The following is a 25337-nucleotide window of genomic DNA, read 5'->3' on the forward strand; positions in this document are numbered from 1 at the left end:
GAATTCTGCACAACTGTGCAATGAAGAATTTGTGCAGAATTCTCCACCTAAGTGTAATTCTCCATTTAAAGTTCAGAATTTGGTAAAGTTTGGCCTATGCAGCCAGAAGAGAAGGGAAGGCTTGATGTCAATCAATGCAGATGATTGAGGAAGGTAGCACTGAACTTGGCATGTGTAGCAAGTGGAGGAAAGCACCAAGGTCAGCCCAGGCAGCTTAACTAAGAAGAGATGTGTCAATGTTGGCCCACATGGCTGAAAGAGAAGGGTAGCCCTGAGGCTGGCCTTGTGGCTAGAACAGAAGGGTAGTACTGATGTCAGTCCCATGGCCAGGAGAGGAAGATAATGCTGAGGTCAACCCCCAACACTGGTCAGTCCCATAGCTGGAAGAAAACTAGGGAAGAGGAAGTAGTAGGGACTGAGTCAAGGCTGACAAAGGAGACAGAGCAGGGAGATGTGCCTTGAGACAAGGAATGGGAGAGGGAGAAAGAGGGTAGCTGGGGTATTGAGTCTAGGGGGGGGGGGGTAAGAGTGAGGGTGGAACTCAGGGGTGGAACTGAGTCTGTTGAGAAAGAAAAGAGTGAGCTAGACTCAGTTGGAGGTGGAGGCTGAGCCTAGGGAAAAGAGCAAGCGAGGTAGCAAGATTAAGTGGTAGGATAGAGTGGGAACAAAGTAAGCTGGAGCATTAAACTTAGGGGGCGGCAAGAGCAAGTTGGGGGATTGAGTACATGTTGGAGGAGTCATGTCTAGGGAAGGGGCATAGATGGGGATTTGAAGGCAGGCAGGGATGAGTCAGGCCTTAAGCTGTCCTTTTATAGTACTGTTAAACGAATTATGTAAAAAACATTAAAATTCTATACCTTTAGTATTAAATAATTTTAGCTGCAATAAAGAAAAAGTTATTTCTTAAAGACAATGATTTTATTGTGTTATTTTGATACATAAAATTAGGTAGAATTTGGTAATAATGTGTATAGAATTCCCATTTTTTATACAGAATTCTCCCAAGAGTAGGAAGTCCAGAAGACACTACATTAGTACATATTAAGTACCTTCCACATTAGACTTCTTGTATCCTGCCCCCCCCCCCCCCCCAATCAGTACAGTAAAGCATGGCTTGCGCAAACTATCTTAAGGTCAAACCATAACTAAGTTTTCAAAACAGGTCAATATATAATCTCCCACCAAAGATTAACACTATACCGGCTAGTAGTAAATTATGGGATTAATGTATTAAAGTGTGCTAGCATCTTTTAAAAAGCATACTAACACCTATTAGCACATCATAGTACATTGGTCCCTGTATTTGATACAATATCCAAGGTTATATATCCACTGAGCCATAAAATCTTTTTATTCTATATTTCAGCATAAAATTCTGTCTTACAGTTCAGATGTGGGTGTTTTAGAGAGCTGTTCTTTATTCACAGTGGATTCAGAGCTTCGCACAAACATAGATGATACCGAGGTTATAGGAAAGAAAGACTGCTCAGGAGATCTTGGAAACGGAAGACATTCAGGAGTTCTTGAGAAAATGTCAGAATTTTCCTCTAGTCTGCCAGTTTCTTCCTCTGGTGTTAAACTTTTCTTAAGTATGTCCTTTAATTTGAAGACAAATGTGAACTGTTAAATTACAGTATTCTGTGCATTTGTTCTGTACAGAATAAGTGGTGATACATTTTTCAATTTTTTCATTATAATAATGATTCTTTTTGTGCTTTCATCCTATTTCTCTATATTTATTTTGCCCAGCTCAAATCACATCGCTTGAAATCTGCACTCCAGCCATCTATGTCTCAGGTAATCATTCATCATCAGGCTTATTTTCGACACAAATCGGGTGTCCTTCTCCAAGGGTCACCCAAATCGGCATAATCGAAAGCCGATTTTGGACGTCCTCAACTGCTTTCCGTTGCGGGGACGACCAAAGTTCACGCCTTCGGTATGCTTCCGACATGCCCCCCGTGAACTTTGGTCATCCCCGCAACAGAAAGCAGTTGAGGTCGCCCAAAATCGGCTTTCGATTATGCGTGCTTAACACATGGGCTCCCTCGGCCGATAATAGAAAAAAGAAGGGCATCCCTGACGAGCACTTGGCCGACTTTTTGGTCCATTTTTTATTGCAACCAAGCCTCAAAAAGGTGCCCGGACTGACCAGATGATCACCGGAAGGAATCGGGGATGACCTCCCCTTACTCCCCCAGTGGTCACTAACCCCCTCCCACCCTAAAAAAAATCTTTAAAAATATTTTTTGCCAGCCTCAAATGTCATACCGAGCTCCCTGACAGCAGTATGCAGGTCCCTGGAGCAGTTTTAGTGGGTGCAGTGCACTTCAGGCAGGCGGACCCAGGCCCATCCCCCCTACCTGTTACACTTGTGGTGGTAAATGTGAGCCCTTCAAAACCCACCAGAAACCCACTGTACCCACATGCAGGTGCCCCCCTTCACCTCTTAGGGCTATGGTAGTGTTGTACAGTTGTGGGGAGTGGGTTTTGGGGAGGTTGGGGGGCTCAGCACCCAAGGTAAGGGAGCTATGCACCTGGGAGCAATTTCTGAAGTCCACTGCAGTGCCCCCTAGGGTGCCCGGTTGGTGTCCTGGCATGTGAGGGGGACCAGTGCATTACGAATGCTGGCTCCTCCCATGACCAAAGGGCTTGGATTTGGTCGTTTCTGAGATGGGCATCCTCGGTTTCCATTATCGCTGAAAACCGGGGACGACCATCTCTAAGGTTGACCTAAATGTTGAGATTTGGGCGTCCCGGACCGTATTATCAAAATGAAAGATGGCCGCCCATCTTGTTTCGATAATACGGGTTTCCCTGCCCCTTCGAAGGGACGTCCTGCAAGGACGTCCTCAGCAAATTTGGGCGCCCCGTTCGATTATGCCCCTCCAAATGTCACAACAAAAGCTTTGCATGAAGATTCTGACAGGCAGTTTCTTTAGAAATTAAACTTAGCATTACTCACTCCAGCTCTTGGGACAACACAAGCCAAATGGGTTCTTATATGTTAGTTGAATATTTCACTAGAAATAACATTTTAAAAACTCGTATTCACTTACATAAAATAAAGTTACTCACCTGTAGCAGGTGTTCTCTGAGGACAGCAGGATATAGATTACCACAGATGGATGATATCACCAATGGGGCCTCAGCACAGACACTGCACAGTGTTCAAAAGATTCTTGAAGCTTCTGGCAGGCCTGACCCATATATCAGTGTGTGCCTTCCTGCCTGCCCAACTAGTGAGGGACCCAGAGTTGGATTTAAAAAAGAATAGAAAATGCAACTCCTAGGAGAAGTGGGAGGGATGTGGTAATCTATGTCCTGCAGTCCTCAGAGAACATCTGCTAAAGGTGAGTAACTTTGCTTTTTATGAGGACAAGCAGGACAAATAGATTAAAATAGATGGGAATCCCTGGGTACCAGGCTCACCAAATAGAACATACAATGGTCAATAGGAACTTGCAACAGGCAAGGCCAACCAGAAACCAATTAAGCTACTATAAATAAAAACTCCTGTTGTGTAGGTGCAGCCTGGATCAGAACAGAATGGGCCTAGGAGGGTGGAGTTGGATTCTAGACTCCAAACAAATTCTTCAGAACTATCTGACCAAACTGGCTGTCATGTTGGGAATCCCGCTGAAAGCAGTAGTGAGATGTGAATGTGTGGACTGAACACCACGTCGCAGCTGGGCCTAGGAGGGTGAAGTTGGATTCTAGACTCCAAACAAATTCTTCAGAACTATCTGACCAAACTTGCTGTCATGTTGGGAATCCTGCTCAAAGCAGTAGTGAGATGTGAACATGTGGACTGAAGACCACGTCAGAGCTCTGCATATCTCCCCAATGGAGGCTGATCTCAAGTGGACTACTGATACTGCCATGGCTCTGACACTGAGTCATGGGGTGGGGCCTGGGACTCTTGGAGAGGGTGAGTTGAGGAAGTGCCTTTGAGAGTGGTAAGATTCATTCTGACCAACAACTGAAATCTCTGGTGGGAGATTATATATTGACCTGTTTTGAAAACTGAGTTATGGTTTGACCATAGGCGCCTGGTATAAGAGGCTTGGACAGGCTAAGCCTCCCCTGCTGTGTTCTGAGGGGTTTACATTGTTGATTTATCTCCATCCTCACAGCAGGAGCTGCAGTGAAAGCCCTCTAGCCTTGTCCAGTTGTAGAAATTGGTTTATGCTTTGTTTACCTTACTGCTGGGAGAGCGGGGGAGGGGGGGTTGGCTGGAGGTGTCCTGGGTTGCCAGGGAGATATTTAAGGAGCATGACTTCCTGACCTGCACTGAGGACAGATAGCAGCAGAACCATACTGGGCCAGCATGATCAGAAAAACTCACCAGACAACAAAGGTAGAAAAGACCATTTTATTTTCATTATAGTGTTTGGAATATGTCCACTTTGAGAATCAGGTGCTCAACATTAAAAGTTTATATTTATTTACTTATTTATGGCATTTTATCCCACATTAAACATGAATTAGGGTGTTTTGTGGCTCTACATGAGAATTGTGATGATATGATCCCTTGTTTCATATTGTTGACTGTCTGCATTTTCCGTATGGGTGGTATATTGGTGTATTAGGTTCTGCCCAGTGTAATATTTATGGTACAGTAAGGTTCTAAGTGTGTTTTTGCACAAAGTTGTGCATAGTGTTTTGCAGTTGAGCGATTGTGCTTTGAATATGCTTTGAGCAACCACTGTATTCTTTGACATGATACATATCTAATATCTAAATTTAATAAAAGGTATTAATTGTGACTATTTTATTTTTACTTATTTTTTTTCTGTGTATTGTTAGACAATTATGGAGGTAAGTTCCACCCCTGGCCCCACCCCTAACCCCGCCCCCTTTAGCTTCCCCAAACAACTGGGCCACCGATCGCCTATGGCTGGTTGGACTGAATGTGGGAGATAAGCATAGAGCCCTGATAAACCTTCCTCTCAAAAGACTCCAGAGTCCAAGTATCCCTACTTGGGCATGTGTCTTTGAACTTCTGGCCCTTTTGAGGGCAGATTCAACCTTCACAGAATGGCAAGGACGCTGCTGCTTCTAGAATCTGGGAACCTTCTGGACTCTGTACATAGAATCTGCCTTCTTAGGTACAGGCTGCACAGAGACTAGAGTCTCCCAATTCCTCATCTGCGGTGCCTTGAAGATACTGTGCATGGGTGCTGTCACAGCTCCCTTAGGAGGAAAATCAAAATCAAGGGTGCCCAACATCTCGGCCCTGGGCTCATCCACAACCTCCAAATTAAATGTAATTGTCTTGGCCATCTCCCTCAAAAAGTTGACAAAGGAGAGTTCTTCTTGGGGAGACTTTCTCCTTTCCTGGGGTGGAGAAGGGTCTGAAGGCAGACCAAGGGATCCCTCCTCCGAGAGCTCCTCTGTTCCACTTCAGCCCCCAAGAGCGATCAGTATCTCACTCAGCGAAGCACTCTTCATGAGATGTCTGAGTCTATGCCTGCCTCAGACCACTGGACATACAACCAGGCTCTTGGAGACAGCGCCGAGATACAGGTCCCCTACTGGACTCTGAGATTGTTTCCTCCCTCGATGGACTGGAGATGAGCACCAGATTGGACGATGCCAGCTCTAATGCCAATTAGGGCACCGGCATCAAAAAATACCTAGACAATAAGAGCATGGGATTCCAGAATGGGCTGGGGTGGCCACATGGTAAGCACCAACACCCTGGATGCCTCAGCATCACACTGAGCCAGGATGCGTTCCAGCTCCTCCTGTAACATGACCCAGAACTATTCCTCAAGGGCAGGCATTGTTCTTTACATGTGATAAAGAAGAATAAGTAACATGTCTTGTCTGCGGAAAAGAGATGACTGCAGGTCCTGCGCGAGCTAGGTGATCGGGAAGACATATGTGTATATGTGGTTGAGCCTGCCAAAAGCTTCAAGAATCTTGTGAACACTGTGCAGCCTCTATTCCACGGATCTGTTGGTGGTGTCCACCATCTGTGGTAATCCACCTGCCCTGTTATCCTCAGCATTAAAACCCCGTCTAAATAAAGATGTCGTAACTCCTTTACAAATCTTCCTAAAATCAGGTAAATCCCAGATGTCAACTGGAAGCAAATTCTAATCAATGTGAGCTACACTGCAAAAATCCATGCCCAAATGGCATGCTTCCAAATACTCTTTTCTAATGGAATTACTTGAGTTTAATGAAAATGGGTTTTGGTATGTCCACCAGAGCTATGTAACTGAAGCAATGATATAAAATAGCAGAAAATCTATCGGGTTAAATCTGTAAAGTGGATGCTAACATTTGCATGCTGATTACGCATGTTAATGATTTATATAATGGCATGTATGAATGTATGTGTGCACACACGTGTGTACCAAACTTCTACTTAAATGCTATTCTGTATATGTGCACATCTCACACAGCATGGATTTTACAGGTAAGCGCACAAAGATGGAGCACGGGCAGGACACACACTTACATAACTGACAGAATACTATAAGATACAAGCTTACCTACTACTACTACTATTTAGCATTTCTATAGCGCTACAAGGCATACGCACCTCTGGCATTTATGCATGAGCACTTATACAAGCTCTATGGCTAGTGTTGCTCCTAAACTATATGCGCATATCTAACCTGTTATACTAGTATTCTATAAAGGAAAATAGATATCTACACTCCTTTATAGAATATGCTCCAATAATGCACCCTTTAGGAATCTAATTTAGGTGCACTGTTATAGAATTGCCTTCACATTAACATCATTATCTTATATTTAGCATGGAATGATACGGGGAGCCGATGCAACTGAATTAAACAAGTGGTTTTATGTTCAAATCAGGAAATCACAAAAATAATCTATGTCGCTATGTTTTGCAATATTTGCAAAGCTTTGAATGTACAGCCCAACAATCCCACAAAGATAACATTAGAATAATCAATATAAGGAAACAATATATGTGACCTGCTGAGCGTAAAGGTACCAAAAATGGAGTATGTGACTAATTTATACCACAAGATAGGGATATCAACAGCATAATCCTGCAAAATTTTAGCTTCCGGTATAGACTAATTACGTCTTTAAAAAATGAGAAACCTTTATCGATAAAAAAGTACGTTTTTCAGAAATTGAAAAATAGCAAATTTAAAACATCTATACATCAGTAATCCACACTGTATGTCTTGATGCTCCAGATCACACCAATTATGGGGCTTTGTGCATGAGATAGTACAATTACATTAAGTACACTTTTTAAAGCAACTTGGTACCCTGGTTGACATGGAGGGAAAAACGACTAACACAAGGTTGAAAGCCTCAATGGCCTGGGGAGCTCGAGTAGTCACGTACCCGAAAATAGTTGATGTATCCCAGGCAAAAGAAGGGCTCAGAGGACCCAAAGGTTGAAAATGAAAAAAAATTTATAAAAATGAATAAATTGAACAAAATTTATAAAAAAAAGAAGAAGAATATGAAGGAAAAATATCCCAAAAAAGGAAAGGCATGAAAAGGCAAAAGTTTGATGCACTGAGGAGATCAGAAAAACAACCTCTCTGCTCCACAGAAAATGTCAGACTGCTGGTCCCACGCTCAAGCTTCAGGCTACTGCGCATGCGTGCTAGGTACATTGCCTCAACGTTTAAAGTGACAGAGCACTATTGAAGTCCACATAATATTCACCCACATGAATATTATGTCTGCTTATCCTCTGAGAATTGCATAATCTCTTTCTACCAATTCTACAGTATATAAAACTTTCAAAAATGAAAGTTGCCCAAATTTACCTCTCCAAACTTTGTAGCCTTTATCTCTGTTATTTATAACCCCACTTTTGGTATCTTTCCACTCAGTGGGTCACACATTAAAATACTGTACAGAAATTACTACCGTAGATTACAAATATGGCCTAGGCTCATGGAAGACACAAACGTTATAAAAACCCACATGCACAATATTTTGTATATGCAGTCAATAAGTTAATTGCTGATCCAGAGTAACTCCCAAATCCTTAGGTGTCAATATTCAGTGCTATTTAATAGAGAAGGGCTGTCATTTACAGTGCCATAGAAAATGTCAATGATATATCCCATCCCTTTGCCAGAGAATGTGGTAAAGGCGGTTAGCTTAGCGGAGTTTAAAAAAGGTTTGGACGGCCTCCTAAAGGAAAAGTCCATAGACCATTATTAAATGGACTTGGGGAAAATCCACTATTTCTGGATAAGCAGTATAAATTGTTTGTACTTTTTTGGTATCTTGCCAGGGATTTATGACCTGGATTGGCCACTGTTGGAAACAGGATGCTGGGCTTGATGGACCTTTGGTCTTTCCCAGTATGACAATACTTATGTACTTGTGTTGTTGCATATCGTTAACAAATGCAAATGACACGTTGTATATTTTTTATTTGCCAATAACAGTGTGCACTATTTGCGCAAATCGGTGATGATAATCCTGGAAGATATTGCATATTTCTTTGAGTATTTCACGAGACTCCTAGGGACCACAGAGGCTGAATAAGACTAACAAAATCATGTATCAGATATGCAGACTCCTGAGGCAGGCAATGTATTGCCAAAACATGGTTTCATGTGAAGTTGTCTTTATTTTTGCTTCTGATTAATAAAAACCTTGTACTGACCTCTGGGCTTCATTTGTACATTGGATGGCCATTGGCTCTTTCCTATTCTTTGCTCCTACAGAGGCACAAACACCACAGCACTGAAATAACTGAAATCGGAACACACACACACAAATGCAGGTTAACTTCCACAGGAGATATTAGTGGTCCAATAGTCCAGTGGTGGTGGAGGGGTCGGGAGAAGGAACTTGGACTTCATAAGAACAGCCATACTAGATCAGACCAATGGTCTATCTAGCCCAATATCCTGCTTCCAACAGTGGCCAATCCAAGTCACAAGTACCTGGCAGAAACTTAATTAGTAGCACCATTCCATGCTACCAAATCCAAGTACAAGCAATGACTTCCCCAATGTCCATATCAAAAACAGACTGTGGACCTTTCCTGCAAGAACTTGTCCAAACCTTTTTTAAACCCAGATACACTAACCTCTGATACACTAACCTCTGATACCACATCATCCAGCAACGAGTTCCAGAGCTTAACTATTCTTTGAGTGAAGAAATATTTCCTCCTATTTGTTTTAAAAGTATTTCCATGCAATTTCATTGACTGTCCCCTGGTCTTTGTACTTTTTGAATAAGTGAAAATCGATTCACCTCCACCCACTCCACACTACTCAGGATTTTTTAGACCTCAATAATATTCCCCTTCAGCTGTCTCTTTTCCAAGCTGAAGAGCCCTAATCTCTGTAGCCTTTCCTCATATGGGATTAGTTCCATCCCCTCTATCATTTTGGTCACTCTTCTTTGAACCTTTTCTAATTCCACCAAATCTTTTTTGAGATATGGCAACCAGAATTGAATGCAATACGCAAGGTGAGGTTGCACCATGGAGTGATACAGAGGCATTATAATATTTTTAGTCTTGTTTTGCAACTCTCTCCTAATAATTCCCAGCATACAGTTTGCTTTTTTGGCTGCTACCGAACACTGGACAGAAGATTTCAGCGTACTGTCTACAATGACACCTAGGTCTTTTAAGCTGACCCTAACAACAGATAACTATGATTCGGATTATTCTTCCCAATGTGCATCTCTTTGAATCTGTCTACATTAAATTTCATTTGTCACTTGAATGCCCGGTCTTCCAGGGGGTCTTTCACTAAACCTTAGCTTGAGTTTTCTGCAGTAGGGCCCATAGGAATAAAATGGGCCCTTCTGCAGATAACATGAGCTAAGCTTTAGTAAAAGACCCCCCCCCCCCCCCAAAGTTTCCTAATATCTTCCTGCAATTTTTCACAAATCGCATGCGTTTTGACAACTTTGAATACTTTCATGACATCTGCAAATTTAGTCACCTCATTTGTTGTTCTGATTTCCAGATAATTTATAAATATGTTAAATAGCACCAGCCCCAGTGCAGATCCCTGTGGCACTCCACTATTCACCCTCCTCCATTGAGAAAAATAGCCATTTAACCCTACCCTCTGTTTTCTGTCCAATAACCAATTCTTAATTCCCAGAAGGATATTGCCTCCTATCCCATGGCTCCTTAATTTTCTCAGGCGTCTTTCATGAGGTACTTTGGCAAAAGTGTCTGAAAATCTAGATAAACTACATCAATTGGCTCATTTCATCCATATGTTTATTCAAGCCTTCAAAGAAATAAAGCAAATTGGTGAGACAAGTCCTCCCTTGGCTAAATCCATGCTGGCTCTGTCTCATTAAACCATGTTTGTCTATGTGTTCTATAATTTTATTCTTTATAATTGCTTCCACTATTTTGCCCGGCACTGAAGTCAGGCTTACTGGTTTCTAATTTCCTGGATCAACCCTGGAACTCTTTTTAAAAATCATGATTACATTGGCCAACCTCAGCTCCATTGAGCAGCTGTCTTTTTTTTTTTTTTAATAGGAGCTTATGCCAAAGATGGCACCCCTAACAAATAAAACCTAGGCATTAAACTGGGTCAGAAGAACAAGCCGAGGAGGGCACCCTAACTCAACTGAAACACAGTTGAGAAGCTGGTTCAAGAGACAAGTCAAACAGGCACCCCCAAGTCAACTAAGCATAAAACTGGCTCAATAGCACAGAACCCCAAGAGTAGTTACAGCTCAACTGAAACTAGTTATAAACCAGGTGAGGAGCAGGGCTGGTAACCCATCATCCATCCGCTTGGGAGACAGAGAAATACTGAAAGAGAGAAAGAGTAAGGGACCAGAGTAGAGGAGAGACATAGAGGAGGAGAGATGTTAGGGGGGGGGAAGGGGGGAAGATCCTGACTACAGGGTGCAGGTACAAGGGACGAAAGGGATAAGCAGGGACAGAAGAGAAGGGGCAGGCAGGAGCTTTAAGGATAGGAATGCAGAGGGACATTACTGAAAGGGGAGAATACAGACACAGAGGGGGCAATGCTGAAAGGGGGTAGATAGGCACACAGAGGCGGGCAATGCTAAAAAAGGGAAGGGTAGATAGGGCATAGGGGGCAATACTGAAAGGGGGTAGACAGACACATAGAGAAGGGCAATGCTGAAATTGGGGAGGTGAGATAGGCAGATATTGAAGTTGCTAGGCCACATGTCACAATACATGTTATATGCCTACTCTTCAGAAGCACCCAATGGACCCTAGTTCATAGTTGTAGCAAGTTGAGGAGACCCTAGTGGTGGTGGGAGGCAGGGCTGGTGGTTGGGAGGTGGGGCTAGTGCTGGGCAGACTTCTACGGTCTATGCCCTGAAAATGGCAGATACAAATCAAGGTAAGGTATACACAAAAAGTAGCACATATGAGTTTATCTTGTTGGGCAGACTGGATGGACCGTGCAGGTCTTTTTCTGCTGTCATCTACTATGTTACTATGATAGGATGCTATGGAAATTCATGTTCAAAGGTAAATTTTATATATATATATATATATATATATATATATATATATATATATATATTTGTAACATTTGTATCCCACATTTTCCCACCCATTAGCAGGCTTAATGTGGCTTACATAATACTGTAAAGGCGGTCACCAGGTCCGGTAGATGTTAAATAAATACAGTATAAAATAAGGGTCAGGTAAGGTTAGGGTATACAAGTACAATAAGGGTCAAGGAAATAAGGAACATATAATAAGAATGGTAATGGTGAGATCATATTATGGGGTAGAAAGCTAAGTGCCTTCAAATGTTTAAATTATGCCTCTGATTATAAGAATAAGTAAGTACTGATGTGCAAAAATATACACTAGAAATTTAAAAAATCACAAGAATCACAAAAAAGTCACAATAAAAAATGGAGGTTTTTGACCAATAATAGTATTGGAGTCTATGAAGAACCAGTACTTAGAAATTTTATCTGCTGCCGAGTTATGACATTTGAGGTCTTTTCCTCCGTTAATTAGAATAATCTCAACAAGTCTCGCAGTGGGGAATATTTTAATGTGATTGGATTTTCAGCTTGATACTTTACTCTTTTTACTGGAGCCATATGGTAACCCTTAAGTGACTTGCCCAGAGTCACAAGGAGCTGCAGTGGGAAGTAAACTTGGTTCCCCTGGTTCTCAGGCAAATGCACTAATCATTATGGTACTCCTTCACTTTGTTTGCATGTATTGGGCTATGTTTTTGTCTGTTTGTTTGGACTTCTGATAAGTTTGGAGAAAAACTGGTGGATGGTACAAACCTGCTCACCTGGAACTAAAAAAGAGAAAGAGGAAAAGAAGGGGAGGGGGAGCAAAGGCCCCCAGGGCTTGCCTAAGGAAGAAAGCCCAGGGGAGGGGGAATAAAGACTCCAAACCCCAGTGGGGTCAGGCCCCGTGATCTGCAGGGCTTGCCTGAGAGGAAGGAAGTCTAAAGGAAAGACTGCATGGACAAAATAAGGGAAACCTTAGTTGGGATACTTCAAGGGTAATGTGGCTGCTGAAGTTAAGCTTGTGTTTTGGACAGTAATAGTCCAAATAAAGCACGGGTTATTAATGACAAGGAGTGACTCACTAATGTTTTGGGAAATGTTGCTATCTGGGAGAAACCTGGTGAAAGTGAGCTAGTCAGTGCCAGAAGTGCCCTGCCTATGACAGTGTATATATATACACACAGTACACCAATCTGTGTTTTGTGCAAGGAAATCTACTGTATTTTTTCCTTTTAAAACTAAGATCAGTAAAAGGAAGCAAGAAATGACATGAATATAGTAGTATCTTGACCATCCTTACTGCACACAATGTAGTTGCTATACAGTATTATTAACTATATTGATTCCACATTATTCTCATTTTTACATGATAAATATTCACTATTTCTAAATCTGTAATTTATATCTGGTGATCTGTTTTGAAGAAACCCTATATTGTTATATCTAGAAGACACTAGAAAATGATAAAATACAATGTAGATGTTTGCTTACTTGAGAAGCATATGCTGAATCCCTTGTCTCATTTGTTGCCTTTAAATTGTCACTGTTATTACCTAAATAAAAAATATAATTTTTACTACAATTATTATAGAATAAATTTTCCAACAATAGTTCATATAACAAAGAAATATGAGGGCTTGCAACCTGCTTTCCTCATAAAATAGCTGCTATATCATGGACATCCACCATGTGGCTCACTTGAGATTTTAGAACTTTATTTTTTTTACCTAATTAGTTAGTGTACATGATTTTGAAGAACTGCAGAACTATTTGGTGAATATGAAGGCACAATTTCAGAAAAGACTGAGATCTTGATGAATAGGACTCATGCTATACAGAAGCTAAAACATTCATGTGACCCACACAAACGGATTTCTGATCATGGGGCCTACTGTTGAAAAAACTTGAACATCTCTATGCAACATGTAAGTAACTTGGTTTTACAAGTGCAGTTTAGATATTTTGCAAAGCAAATGATACATACCTGTAGCAGGTGTTCTCCGAGGACAGCAGACTGATTGTTCTCACGACTGGGTTGACGTCCACGGCAGCCCCTCAAGACAGGCAGAAAAACCTTGTGGGAGGTCCCGCACACGGGATACGCCCACTGCGCATGCACGGCCGTCTTCCCGCCCGTGCGCTCCCGCTCAGTTAAATGACAAGCCAAGAAAAGAGTAAAAAACACAACTCCAAAGGGGAGGAGGGAGGGTAGGTGAGAACAATCAGCCTGCTGTCCTCGGAGAACACCTACTACTACTACTACTACTACTATTTAGCATTTCTATAGCGCTACAAGGCGTACGCAGCGCTGCACAAACATAGAAGAAAGACAGTCCCTGCTCAAAGAGCTTACAATCTAATAGACAAAAAATAAATAAAGGAAGCAAATCAAATCAATTAATGTGAACGGGAAGGAAGAGAGGAGAGTAGGTGGAGGCCAGTGGTTACAAGTGGTTACGAGTCAAAACCAATGTTAAAGAGGTGGGCTTTCAGTCTAGATTTAAAGGTGGCCAAGGATGGGGCAAGACGTAGGGGCTCAGGAAGTTTATTCCAGGCGTAGGGTGCAGCGAGACAGAAGGCGCGAAGTCTGGAGTTGGCAGTAGTGGAGAAGGGAACAGATAAGAAGGATTTATCCATGGAGCGGAGTGCACGGGAAGGGGTGTAGGGAAGGACGAGTGTGGAGAGATACTGGGGAGCAGCAGAGTGAGTACATTTATAGGTTAGTAGAAGAAGTTTGAACAGGATGCAAAAACGGATAGGGAGCTAGTGAAGGGTCTTGAGGAGAGGGGTAGTATGAGTAAAGCGACCCTGGCGGAAGACGAGACGGGTAGCAGAGTTTTGAACCGACTGGAGAGGGGAGAGGTGACTAAGTGGGAGGCCAGCAAGAAGCAGATTGCAGTAGTCTAAACGAGAGGTGACAAGGGTATGGATGAGGGTTTTGGTAGAGTGCTCGGAAAGAAAGGGGTGGATTTTACGGATGTTGTAGAGAAAGAAACGACAGGTCTTGGCAATCTGCTGGATATGAGCAGAGAAGGAGAGAGAAGAGTCAAAGATGACCCCAAGGTTTCGAGCTGAGGAGACAGGGAGAATGAGAGAGTCATCAACAGAAATAGAAAACGGGGGGAGCGGGGAGGTGGGTTTGGGGGGGAAAATGAGAAGCTCAGTTTTGGTCATATTTAATTTCAGGTGGCGTTGAGACATCCAGACAGCAATGTCAGACAAGCACGCTGAAACTTTGGTTTGGATGCAAGGTGAGATATCAGGGGTAGAAAGGTAGATTTGGGAGTCATCAGCATAGAGATGGTAGGAAAAGCCATGGGATGAGATTAATGAACCAAGGGAAGAAGTGTAGATAGAAAAGAGGAGGGGACCAAGATCAGAACCCTGAGGTACGCCGACAGGCAGAGGGATAGAAGTAGAAGAGGATCCACCAGAGTGAACACTAAAGGTGCGGAGGGAGAGGTAGGAAGAGAACCAGGAAAGGACAGAGCCCTGGAATCCAAGTGAGGACAGGGTATCGAGAAGTATGCTGTGATCGACAGTGTCAAAAGCAGCGGAAAGATCAAGAAGAATGAGGATGGAATATTGACCTCTGGATTTAGCCAGTAATAGGTCATTGGAGACTTTAGTAAGCGCAGTTTCGGTTGAGTGGAGAGGGCGAAAACCAGATTGTAGTGGGTCAAGAATAGCATGTGAGGAGAGAAAAATCAAGGAAGCGGCGGTGAACAGCACGCTCAAGTAATTTGGAGAGAAAAGGAAGGAGGGAGATGGGTCGGTAATTAGAGGGACAAGTAGGGTCGAGTAAAGGCTTCTTAAGGAGAGGTGTGACCACAGCATGTTTAAAGGCAGCAGGGACAGTCACAGTGGAAAGTGAGAGGTTGAGAATGTGACAGATAAAAGGAATAAGAGCAGGAGAGATGGCATTAAGAAGGTGGGTGGGAATGGGATCAGAGGAACAGGTGGTACATTTTGAGGAAGAAAGGAGAAGTGTAGTTTCCTGCTACAGGTATGTATCATTCGCTTTCTCCGAGGACAAGCAGGCTGCTTGTTCTCACGACTGGGATATCCCTAGATCCCAGGCTCACTCAAAACAACAAACAGGGTCAATTGGACCTCGCAACGGCGAGGACATAACAGAAATTGACCTACGAAGAACAACAAACTGAGAGTGCAGCCTGAACAGAATAAAACCGGGTCCAGGAGGGTGGAGTTGGATTCAAACCCCAAACAGATTCTGCAGCACCAACTGCACAAACCGACTGTCGCGTCGGGTATCCTGCTGGAGGCAGTAATGTGATGTGAATGTGTGGACAGATGACCACGTCGCAGCCTTGCAAATCTCTTCAATAGTGGCTGACTTCAAGTGGGCCACTGACGCTGCCATGGCTCTAACACTATGAGCCGTGACATGACCCTCAAGAGTCAGCCCAGCCTGGGCGTAAGTGAAGGAAATGCAATCTGCTAGCCAATTGGAAATGATGCGTTTCCCCGAGAGCGGCCCCCTTCCTATTTGGGTAGAAAGAAACAAACAATTGGGCGGACTGTCTGTGGGGCTGTGTCCGCTCCAGGTAGAAGGCCAATGCTCTCTTGCAGTCCAATGTGTGCAACTGACGTTCAGCACGGCGGGTATGAGGCCTGGGAAAGAATGTTGGCAAGACAATTGACTGGTTAAGATGGAACTCCGACACCACCTTTGGCAGGAACTTAGGGTGAGTGCAGAGGACTACTCTGTTATGATGAAATTTAGTATAAGGAGCATGAGCTACCAGGGCTTGAAGCTCACTGACTCTACGAGCTGAAGTAACTGCCACCAAGAAAATAACCTTCCAGGTCAAGTACTTCAGATGGCAGGAGTTCAGAGGCTCAAAAGGAGATTTCATCAGCTGGGTGAGGACGACATTGAGATCCCATGACACTGCAGGAGGCTTGACAGGGGGCTTTGACAAAAGCAAACCTCTCATGAATCGAACGACTAAAGGCTCTCCAGAGATGGCTTTACCCTCTACACGATGATGGTAAGCACTAATTGCACTAAAGTGATTCCTTACTGAGTTGGTCTTGAGACCCGACTCTGACAAGTGTAGAAGGTATTCAAGCAGGGCCTGTGCAGGACAAGAGCGAGGTTCTAGGGCCTTGCTTTCACACCAAACGACAAACCTCCTCCACTTAAAAAAGTAACTCTTCTTAGTGGAATCCTTCCTAGAGGCAAGCAAGACACGGGAGACCCCCTCAGACAGACCCAATGTAGCAAAATCTACGCCCTCAACAGCCAGGCCTTGAGAGCCAGAAACTGAAGGTTGGGGTGCAGAAGTGCTCCGTCATTCTGCGAAATGAGGGTTGGAAAACACTCTAATCTCCACGGTTATTCGGAGGACAACTCCGCAGATCTGATGGGGCCAAAAGGGCGCGATCAGAATCATGGTGCCGCGGTCTTGCTTGAACTTCAGTAAGGTCTTCCCTCTCCAAAGGTATGGGAGGATATGCATACAGGAGGCCCTTCCCCCAGTGGAGGAGAAAGGCATCCGACGCTAGTCTGCCGTGTGCCTGAAGTCTGGAACAGAACAGAGGCAGCTTGTGATTGGTCTGGGAGGCGAAAATGTCCACCGAGGGAGTGCCCCACTCGCGGAAGAGCTTGCATACCACCCTGGAATGGAGCGACCACTCGTGCGGTTGCATGAGTCTGCTCAGCCTGTCGGCCAGACTGTTGTTTACGCCTGCCAGGTATGTGGCTTGGAGAAGCATGCCGTGCTGGCAAGCCCAGCGCCACATTCTGACGGCTTCCTGACACAGGGGGTGAGATCCGGTGCCCCCTGCTTGTTGATGTAGTACATTGCAACCTGATTGTCCGAATTTGGATAATTTGGAAGGACAGCCGATCTCTGAAAGCCTTCAGCGCGTTCCAGACCACTCGGAGCTCTGAATACCTGCTTCCTGGGGGGACCACATCCCTTGGGTATGGAGCCCATCGACATGAGCCCCCCACCCCAGGAGAGATGCATCCGTCATCAGCACTTTTTGCAGCTGAGGAATTTGGAACGGGCGTCCCAAGGTCAAATTGGTCCGAATTGTCCACCAGCGCAGCGAATTGCGACAACTGATGGGCAGGCGGATAGCATCTTCTAGATTCCCAGTGGCATGGCACCACTGGGAGGCTAGGGTCCATTGAACAGGCCTCATGTGAAGACGAGCCATGGGAGTCACATGGACTGTAGAGGCTATATGGCCCAGGAGTCTCAACATCTGCCGAGCTGTGATCTGCTGGGACGTTCTGGCCTGGGAGGCGAGGGACAGAAGCCCTCGCCTCGGGAAGATAGGCATGAGCCGTCTGTGAATTCAGCAGAACTCCTATGAATTCGAGAGATTGGGCTGGCTGGAGATGGGACTTCGGTAATTTATTACAAACCCCAGCAGCTCCAGTAGTTGAATAGTGCACTGCATGGACCGAAGAGCTTCCGCCTCTGAGGTGCTCTTCAGCAGCCAATCGTTGAGATACGGGAACACGTGCACCCCCAGCTTGCGCAGGTATGCCGCAACCACCACGAGACACTTTGTGAATACTCGTGGTGCAGAGGCAAGCCCAAAGGGCAGCACACAATACTGGAAGTGACGTGTCCCTAGACGGAATCGCAGATACTGTCTGTGAGCTGGCAGTATCGGGATGTGAGTATAAGCATCCTTTAAATCCAGGGAACATAGCCAATCGTCTTTCTGAATCATGGGGAGAAGGGTGCCCAAGGAAAGCATCTTGAACTTTTCTCATACCAGATATTTGTTCAGGCCTCTCAGGTCTAGGATGGGGCGCATCCCCACTGTCTTCTTTTCCACAAGGAAGTACCTGGAATAGAATCCCTGCCCCTCCTGCCCGGGTGGCACGGGCTTGACCGCATTGTCGCTGAGAAGGGCGGAGAGTTCCTCTGCAAGTACCTGCTTGTGGTGGGAGCTGAAGGATTGAGCTCCCGGTGGACAATTTGATGGGGTGGAGATCAAATTCAGGGTGTATCCGCACTGCACTATTTGGAGAACCCACTGGTCGGAGGTTATGAGAGGCCACCTTTGGTGAAAAACTGTGAACCTCCCCCCGACCAGCAGGCCGTCCGGCACGGCTACTTTGATGGCGGCTATGTTCCCATGGATCCAGTCAAAAGCCCGTCCCCTGCTTTTGCTGTGGAGCCGCAGGGGGCTGCTTAGGCGCACGCTGTTGACGGGAACAAGCGCGCTGGGACTGTCCCTGTGCCTGAGGAGGCCTTCGGGATGGCTGGTTGTACCTACGCTTGCTGTAAGCTTAGGGTGCAGCCTGCCGGGCCCGGGAAAAACGTCCACCTGTGGAGGTGGATGCTGAAGGCGCCCGGTGGGAGAGCTTGTCGAGAGCGGTTTCCCGCTGGTGCAGTTGGTCCACCAACTGCTCGACCTTCTCACCAAAAATGTTATCCCCCCGGCAAGGGACATCCGCCAGCCGTTGCTGAGTCTGGCTGTCCAGGTCAGAGGCATGCAGCCATGAGAGTCTGCGCATCACTATACCCTGGACCGCAGCTCTGGATGCCACATCACAGGTGTCATAAATACCCCTGGACAGGAATTTTCTGCAAGCCTTCAGCTGCCTGACCACCTCCTGAAAAGACCTGGACTGCTCCGGGGGGAGCTTGTCAACCAGGTCCGCCAGTTGCCGCACATTGTTCCGCATGTGGATGCTCGTATAGAGCTGGTATGACTGGATTCTGGTCACAAGCATGGAAGAATGGTAGGCTTTCCTCCCAAACGAGTCCAGAGTGCGAGACTCCCGCCCTGGAGGCGCCGAGGCGGTATCCCTAGAACTCCTTGCCCTTTTGAGAGCAGAGTCCACAACCGCTGAGTCATGTGGCAGCTGAGGCCGCATCAACTCCGGGTCTGTGTGGACTCTGTATTGGGACTCCGCTTTCTTAGGGATAGTGGGATTAAATAAGGGCTTCAACCAGTTCCGAAGCAGTGTCTCCTTGAGGACATTGTGCAACGGTATCGTGGAAGACTCTCTAGGTGGTGATGGATAGTCGAGGACCTCGAGCATCTCAGCCCTCGGCTCATCCACTGGGAAGGGAATGCTAATAGACATGTCCCGGACAAAAAAGAGGCGAAGGAGAGGCTCTCTGGAGGCGAGAGCTTCCTCTCCGGCATGGGGTCGGAGGGAAGACCGGCAGACTCCTCGGAGGAGAAATATCTGGGATCATCCTCCTCCCCCCACGAGGCCTCCACCTCGGTGTCGGACATGAGCTCTCTGAGCTCAGACCGCAACCGAGCCCGTCTCGGCCCCGAGGAACCTCGTCCTCGATGATGGTACCAAGAGGTGGACTCCTGTGCCGACGGGGACGTAGCTCCCTCCTTCGACGTCGATTCCACCTGAGTGGCGATCGAGACCGGTGCCGTGTCAAAGACCGCATCACAGGGCCAGAGCTAGCCGGCGCTTCCATCAATGGCACCGCGGGCGCAAGCACCCCTGATGCCGGCAAGGCCTGGCACATCAGCCCCTCCAGGATACCTGGGAGGATTGCTCGGAGGCACTCATCTAGGCCCGCTATCGGGAGAGGCTGGGGGGCCGGTGCGGGCATTGGTGCCCGAAGCTGCCCGGGTCCAGGAGACGGTACCCTACAACCTGCGCATAGACACCTCTTCAATAGAGGGGGAACGCTCCTCTCGGCGTGGACGCTTCCTAGGGATCAAATCGTCCCTCGACGTCCCTGAGCTGCCCGTGCCATGCGCTGTGGGCGACCGATGACGGTACTTCTTCGCAACTTTCTTTCGATGACTGTCATCGGCGCTCCGCAGCATGGATGAGGAGGAGGTGGAGTCTCCGCGCCCTCTGGGGTTCGGATCCGACAGGGTTCGGTCTCGATGGCCCTGAGCAGCGGGAGCAGCTGGGGCGGACTGCTCTCTCGGTCGCTCACCGCCGCCATCGCTGGCAGGTCGTCGGTCCAAGGGAACCTGTACTCCTGGGGTTGGGACTATAGTCAGCGTTGAAGACGTCATCAGTACCGATACCGAAGTCCCGGTCGTCGACGTCGAAGGGCCGGCGCAAGTTCCAAAAAGACGGTCCCGAAGAACTTGCCTGCTTCCCGAAGGTCCCAAAGAACCTGCATCCGCTTTTTCAAGCCGAGACACAAGGTGCACACCTTGGAGTTATGCTCCGGACCGAGGCACTGGAGACACCAAGCGTGAGGATCGGTCTGCGAGATCTGCCAGCCACACCGACCATACTTCTTGAATCCGCTCGGGATCTTCGAGGACATCGACGGAAAAATCGCGTCGGCGAGGTCAAAACCGTCGATGGTGGCGGTAAAAAGTAACACCACAAAAAAGAAATCATACGCGCAGCCACAAGGCCACGACAAAGCGAAACAAAAAAGAGAAAACTCAACGAGAGGGAAAAAGGGGGCACGCGAACGCGCGTAGAAACAAAAGAAATCGCGGACTAGGCCGCAAAATGGTTTTCCGGGGCTGACACAGAGAGGGACGAAAACGCGTCTCTCTCCAGCGCGGAAATAAAAAAAAAAGAGCGGGAGCGGTTGCGCACGGGCGAGAAGACTGCCGCGCATGCGCGGTGGGCATACCCCGCGTGCGGGACCTCCCGCGAGATTTTTCTTCCGGTCTTGAGGGGCTGCTGTGGACATCAACCCAGTCGTGAGAACAAGCAGCCTGCTTGTCCTCAGAGAATTGACTTTTACACATTCAGAGGGATAGAATTCAATATAGATAAAATCATACCATATGTTTGATATCATCCAAAGCCCATGCAGAATGTTTCTAAAGCTTAGAAAAATGCTAAATGCTTTGCTTTAGTACCGCCATGCATGTGCAGCACTTCATATGTTGTGCCATCATGTGGCCTCCCTAGTTAGCTGGTATTGGAAAAACAACTCTGGAAAGTGGGAAGGTACTTGAGGACTTGCACTGCTGTCCACAGAGAACAACTGCTACAGATAAGTAATTTGGTTTTCTCTGAGGCCAAATAAGATGAAAAAGTATGGGACTCCCTAGCTACAGGTTGCCTTTATCACCAAAAAGGGATAGCAAATGGAACAGGCCTACCAATAGGCAGACAACAAAATATTTTTGTTAACAACAGGCCTTTGTCCGTGTGTGTGTGTGTGTGCGCGCGCGCAAGTGTTTTTTTTTCCCAATGAAGGCAACTTGTAATCATAGGAATGGGCCCCTGGGGTGGAATTTCATTCTTGATCTCAAAGAGATTCCATAGAAGAAACTGGCTAAACCTACTGTCACATTGAGAATCCCTTTCCAAAGAGTAGCTGCCTTGGAAAAATCCTGAGGAGAATCAGACTCTGCTCATCCCATGAGAATGCCTGTGAGTGACCTGGGTGAATATGCTCTCAAAGTGCAGAGAGCACCACTTGACCCTGAACAATGTATGCTGAAACAATTGCCTATTTGATCCATTAAGCCACTGCCATCTTAGAAATGCACATACTGTAGCAGTACTTGTTTATCCACTTCTACCATAGCTGAAAATCTTTTTCCTGCACATTTTCTGACTTCATATGCAACTTTCTTTAACTTAGTCCCCTTATTTTCTAACTCCTGTTACTCTATCATCTCTATTTATATGTTCCATCTTTGCTTTCACTCTGTGCTATTAAAATGTTTTACTGCGTATTGTGTTGATATTGTAATATAGCATTGTAAAGTCATACCTTGTATTATTATTTGAATATTTTTACTGCTGTAATTGTCTATTGCCTATGTTTGACGTGGAGGGGCATTTTTGATATGACATCAAAATCTGAATTTGGAAGTTTTACACAAAACGTCCACATTTTGAACAGAAAAGAAGGTGATTTTCAAAAGAGAAAAACATCTATCTTTTGTTTTCGAAAATACGTGTGTGAACAACATTTTCTGATTTGAACATTTTGTTTTTTGGTCCATTTTGGGAAAAAAAAAACGTCCAAGTGCAAAATGTACAAAATCAAGCCATTGGAATATAGGAGATGCCAGCATTTTTTAGTAGACTGGTCCCCCTGACGTCCCAGCACAGCAATAGGGTACCCTAGGGAGCACTGCAGTGGACTTCATAAAATGCTGCCAGGTACACATCTGACGTTTTTCTCTTTTGAAAATGAGCCTGAGAGGGAGAAGGTCAGTGCAGCATATAGAAGGGTGAAAATGAAGTGAAACCATGAGGTGCAGATAAGGACCGAATAGACATCAGTAATACCTAGATCGGAGTCCGACCAGGTGTGAGAGTGAATGCCAGGGTGCTGAAGGAGAAAAAAATATACAGAAGTGTAGATAAAGTGGTAGCATCTAAACTGGATACACAGTAGCGAAAGATCAAGTCCCGAGCATGTGGGTTAAGGACTGAGGGAGATATTTAAATGTAACATAGAAACGAAGTGAAAATGTGAGGAGCCATGGTACAGTGCAGGAGGGTTGTGAATGTGAAGACAGACAGATGATAGAATGGTGTGAAAGAGTAATAACATCTGAGTGGTAATATCTAAACAGAATGCACTGGAGCAAAGAAAAAGGTCACAGCAGAGTGAGCAAGGGCTGAAGGTGTGAGAATAGAAGCAAAGACAGCCAGTGAAGTAAAAATGTCAGGAGAGGTGAAACAGTGCAGGTGATTAATATGTAGATAAGGGCAGTGGCATAGGCGTAGTTTGACTGTTTCATTGGGGGGGGGGGGGGGGGAAGGATGGGCGGAGCATATTAGCATATGCTAATATGGAGGAACAAATTGAAATTTACAGGCAAAATATCACAGATGCACATTTCAGAAAGCTGACATATTTCAATTAATAAATTCTGAATAAAATACTTTTATCTACCTTTGTTGTCTGATCATTTAGTTTTTCTATTCGCTTTGGTCCCGGTGTCTTCTGTTTTATGCAGTGTCTTCTTTCCAGTAGGTTTCCCTCTGCTCCCCACCCTCCCAGTCCCATCCATCTCTTGCTCCTTCCCTCTGCTCCCCACCCCTCCCAGTCCCATCCATCTTCTGTTCCTTCCTTCTACTCACCATCCCTCTGTCCCATCCATCTTCTGCTCCTTCCCTCTGCTGTGCCTGACCTCTCCCAATCCCATCCATCTGGTCCATCCCTCTGCTCCCCACCCCTCCCAGTCCCATCCATCTCTTGCTCCTTCCCTCTGCTCCCCACCCATCTTCCCTCTGCTCCCCACCCCTCCCAGTCCCATCCATTTCTATCTCCTTCCCTCTGCTCCCCACCCCTCCCAGTCCCATCCATCTTCCATCTGCTCCCCACCCCTCCCAGTTCCATCCATCTTCCCTCTGCTGCCCCCCCGTTGTCGTTTGGGGGGGCATTGCCCCCCCTCGCCCCCCCCCCCCCAGTCTACACCCATGGGTAGTGGATACTGAAGAGAAAGTAATCCCTGCGAGGAATGCAAGTTTAACAGCAGGAGAAAATGGCAAGTGAGCTGTGCAAAAGAGGACATTTGAGTGGCAAAGACCGAGCAGTACAGTAGAAATATCATAACATAGGCAGCCGAGACCCCTCGGGCTTAATGGTGTATGTGATACTAAATAACAACATGACTCAAGGTATTTTCTTAAATGGCATAACTTGGCCGCAGCTTTATTTTAATTACAAACATCATAACCCTGGGTATACCCAAGCCAATCAACCTTCAGGCTTACTTGCCAACCCAGTCTGCCGCTATTAGCAAGACTGATTGACTAAATACAGAGCTCCCCGCCGCACAGCAAGGGAGCTCAACCGTAAGCGCAGCTATACCGGCTGCTTAGCTTACTCCTTCAGGCTTGGGTACCCCGCCAAAGCTGCGACATAATACACATTACATATGCTTTCCTGTCACTTTCTTTGGGGGGGGGGGGGGGGGGTTGGTGCAGTCTGATGCCCGGACGTCGAAAGAGGACGTCCGGGCTTCCTCGCTGGGGTTAAATACCCCCCTCTGTTCCCCACCCATCCCAGCGGGGTGCCGCCATCCGGCGGGAAGATTTCCCACTGGACCTTCCTAGCACCCCGCTGGGGGACCCTCGCGCATGCCCCCATCGGGGCACGGCGCCATGTTAGGATCAGCTCTGTGCACCCCTGTGGGGCACTACGCCTTACTTTAACATAGGCAGCTGAGACCCCTCGGGCTTAATGGTGTATGTGATACTAAATAACAACATGAGTAAAGGTATTTTCTTAAATGGCATAACTTGGCCGTAGCTTTATTTTAATTACAAACATCATAACCCTATCCCAGCTGCTTAGCTTACTCCTTCAGGCTTGGGTACCCCGCCACCAGCCCGGGGTAGCAAGGCTTGCCACAGGCTACCCCACCCAAAGCTGCGGCCTGTTCTGCCTAAAGCACGGTTTCTATTGCGTTCTGTAAATCTTTATTGAATAAGTCATTTCCTATATCGGACAGTTGGGTCCCATCTCTCCGATATAGCCCTTCGCACATCTCATCAGCCCACTCGTAAGTCACCTGCCTTCCACCCATTGCCATGACCCATGTTGTGATTTGTCTATTCACTTTCTTTCTAGGCCTGCCCCATAGCTTCCAGTGTTTGTGGCTCCATCTGGGGATTATGTCGGACCAAATTAGGATGGTATGGGGGAACATGTTAGCAATTATGGACAGGTCTCGCTTAGCGGTGCAGACCCCTTCGATGCATGGGGAGGTACCTATGTTGTTCCCACCTAGGTGTATAACCATGGCTGCTGGGGCGGCCATGCTACCTGCTTGGCGCTGGAGCAATGGGACCAACTGAGTCCATTTCATACCTCCCACTCCGAGCCAATGTATTCGCCCTCCTCTTGGTGCCAGGCCCAAGTGGGAGCCATACAGTCTCGCTCGGGCCCGGCGAGCGGCCCATTTGATAAACAAGTGTCCGACAATCCATATAC

The 25337-nt window shown here is 46.2% G+C and overlaps 1 protein-coding gene across 1 annotated transcript in view; it reads right to left on the reverse strand.

Moving 5' to 3' along the window:
* Positions 1-25337, reverse strand: part of C9H14orf39 (chromosome 9 C14orf39 homolog) — a 323838-nt gene that overhangs the window by 73150 nt on the left and 225351 nt on the right. The window contains exons 13-14 of the mRNA XM_030213710.1: positions 12970-13031; positions 1385-1596 (exon numbers count right to left, since the gene is read on the reverse strand). Coding sequence (XP_030069570.1) covers positions 1385-1596; positions 12970-13031 — 274 coding nt within the window. The remainder of the gene's footprint in view (positions 1-1384; positions 1597-12969; positions 13032-25337) is intronic.

The sequence above is a fragment of the Microcaecilia unicolor genome, chromosome 9 (genome assembly GCF_901765095.1).
Source record: "Microcaecilia unicolor chromosome 9, aMicUni1.1, whole genome shotgun sequence".
NCBI lineage: Eukaryota > Metazoa > Chordata > Amphibia > Gymnophiona > Siphonopidae > Microcaecilia > Microcaecilia unicolor.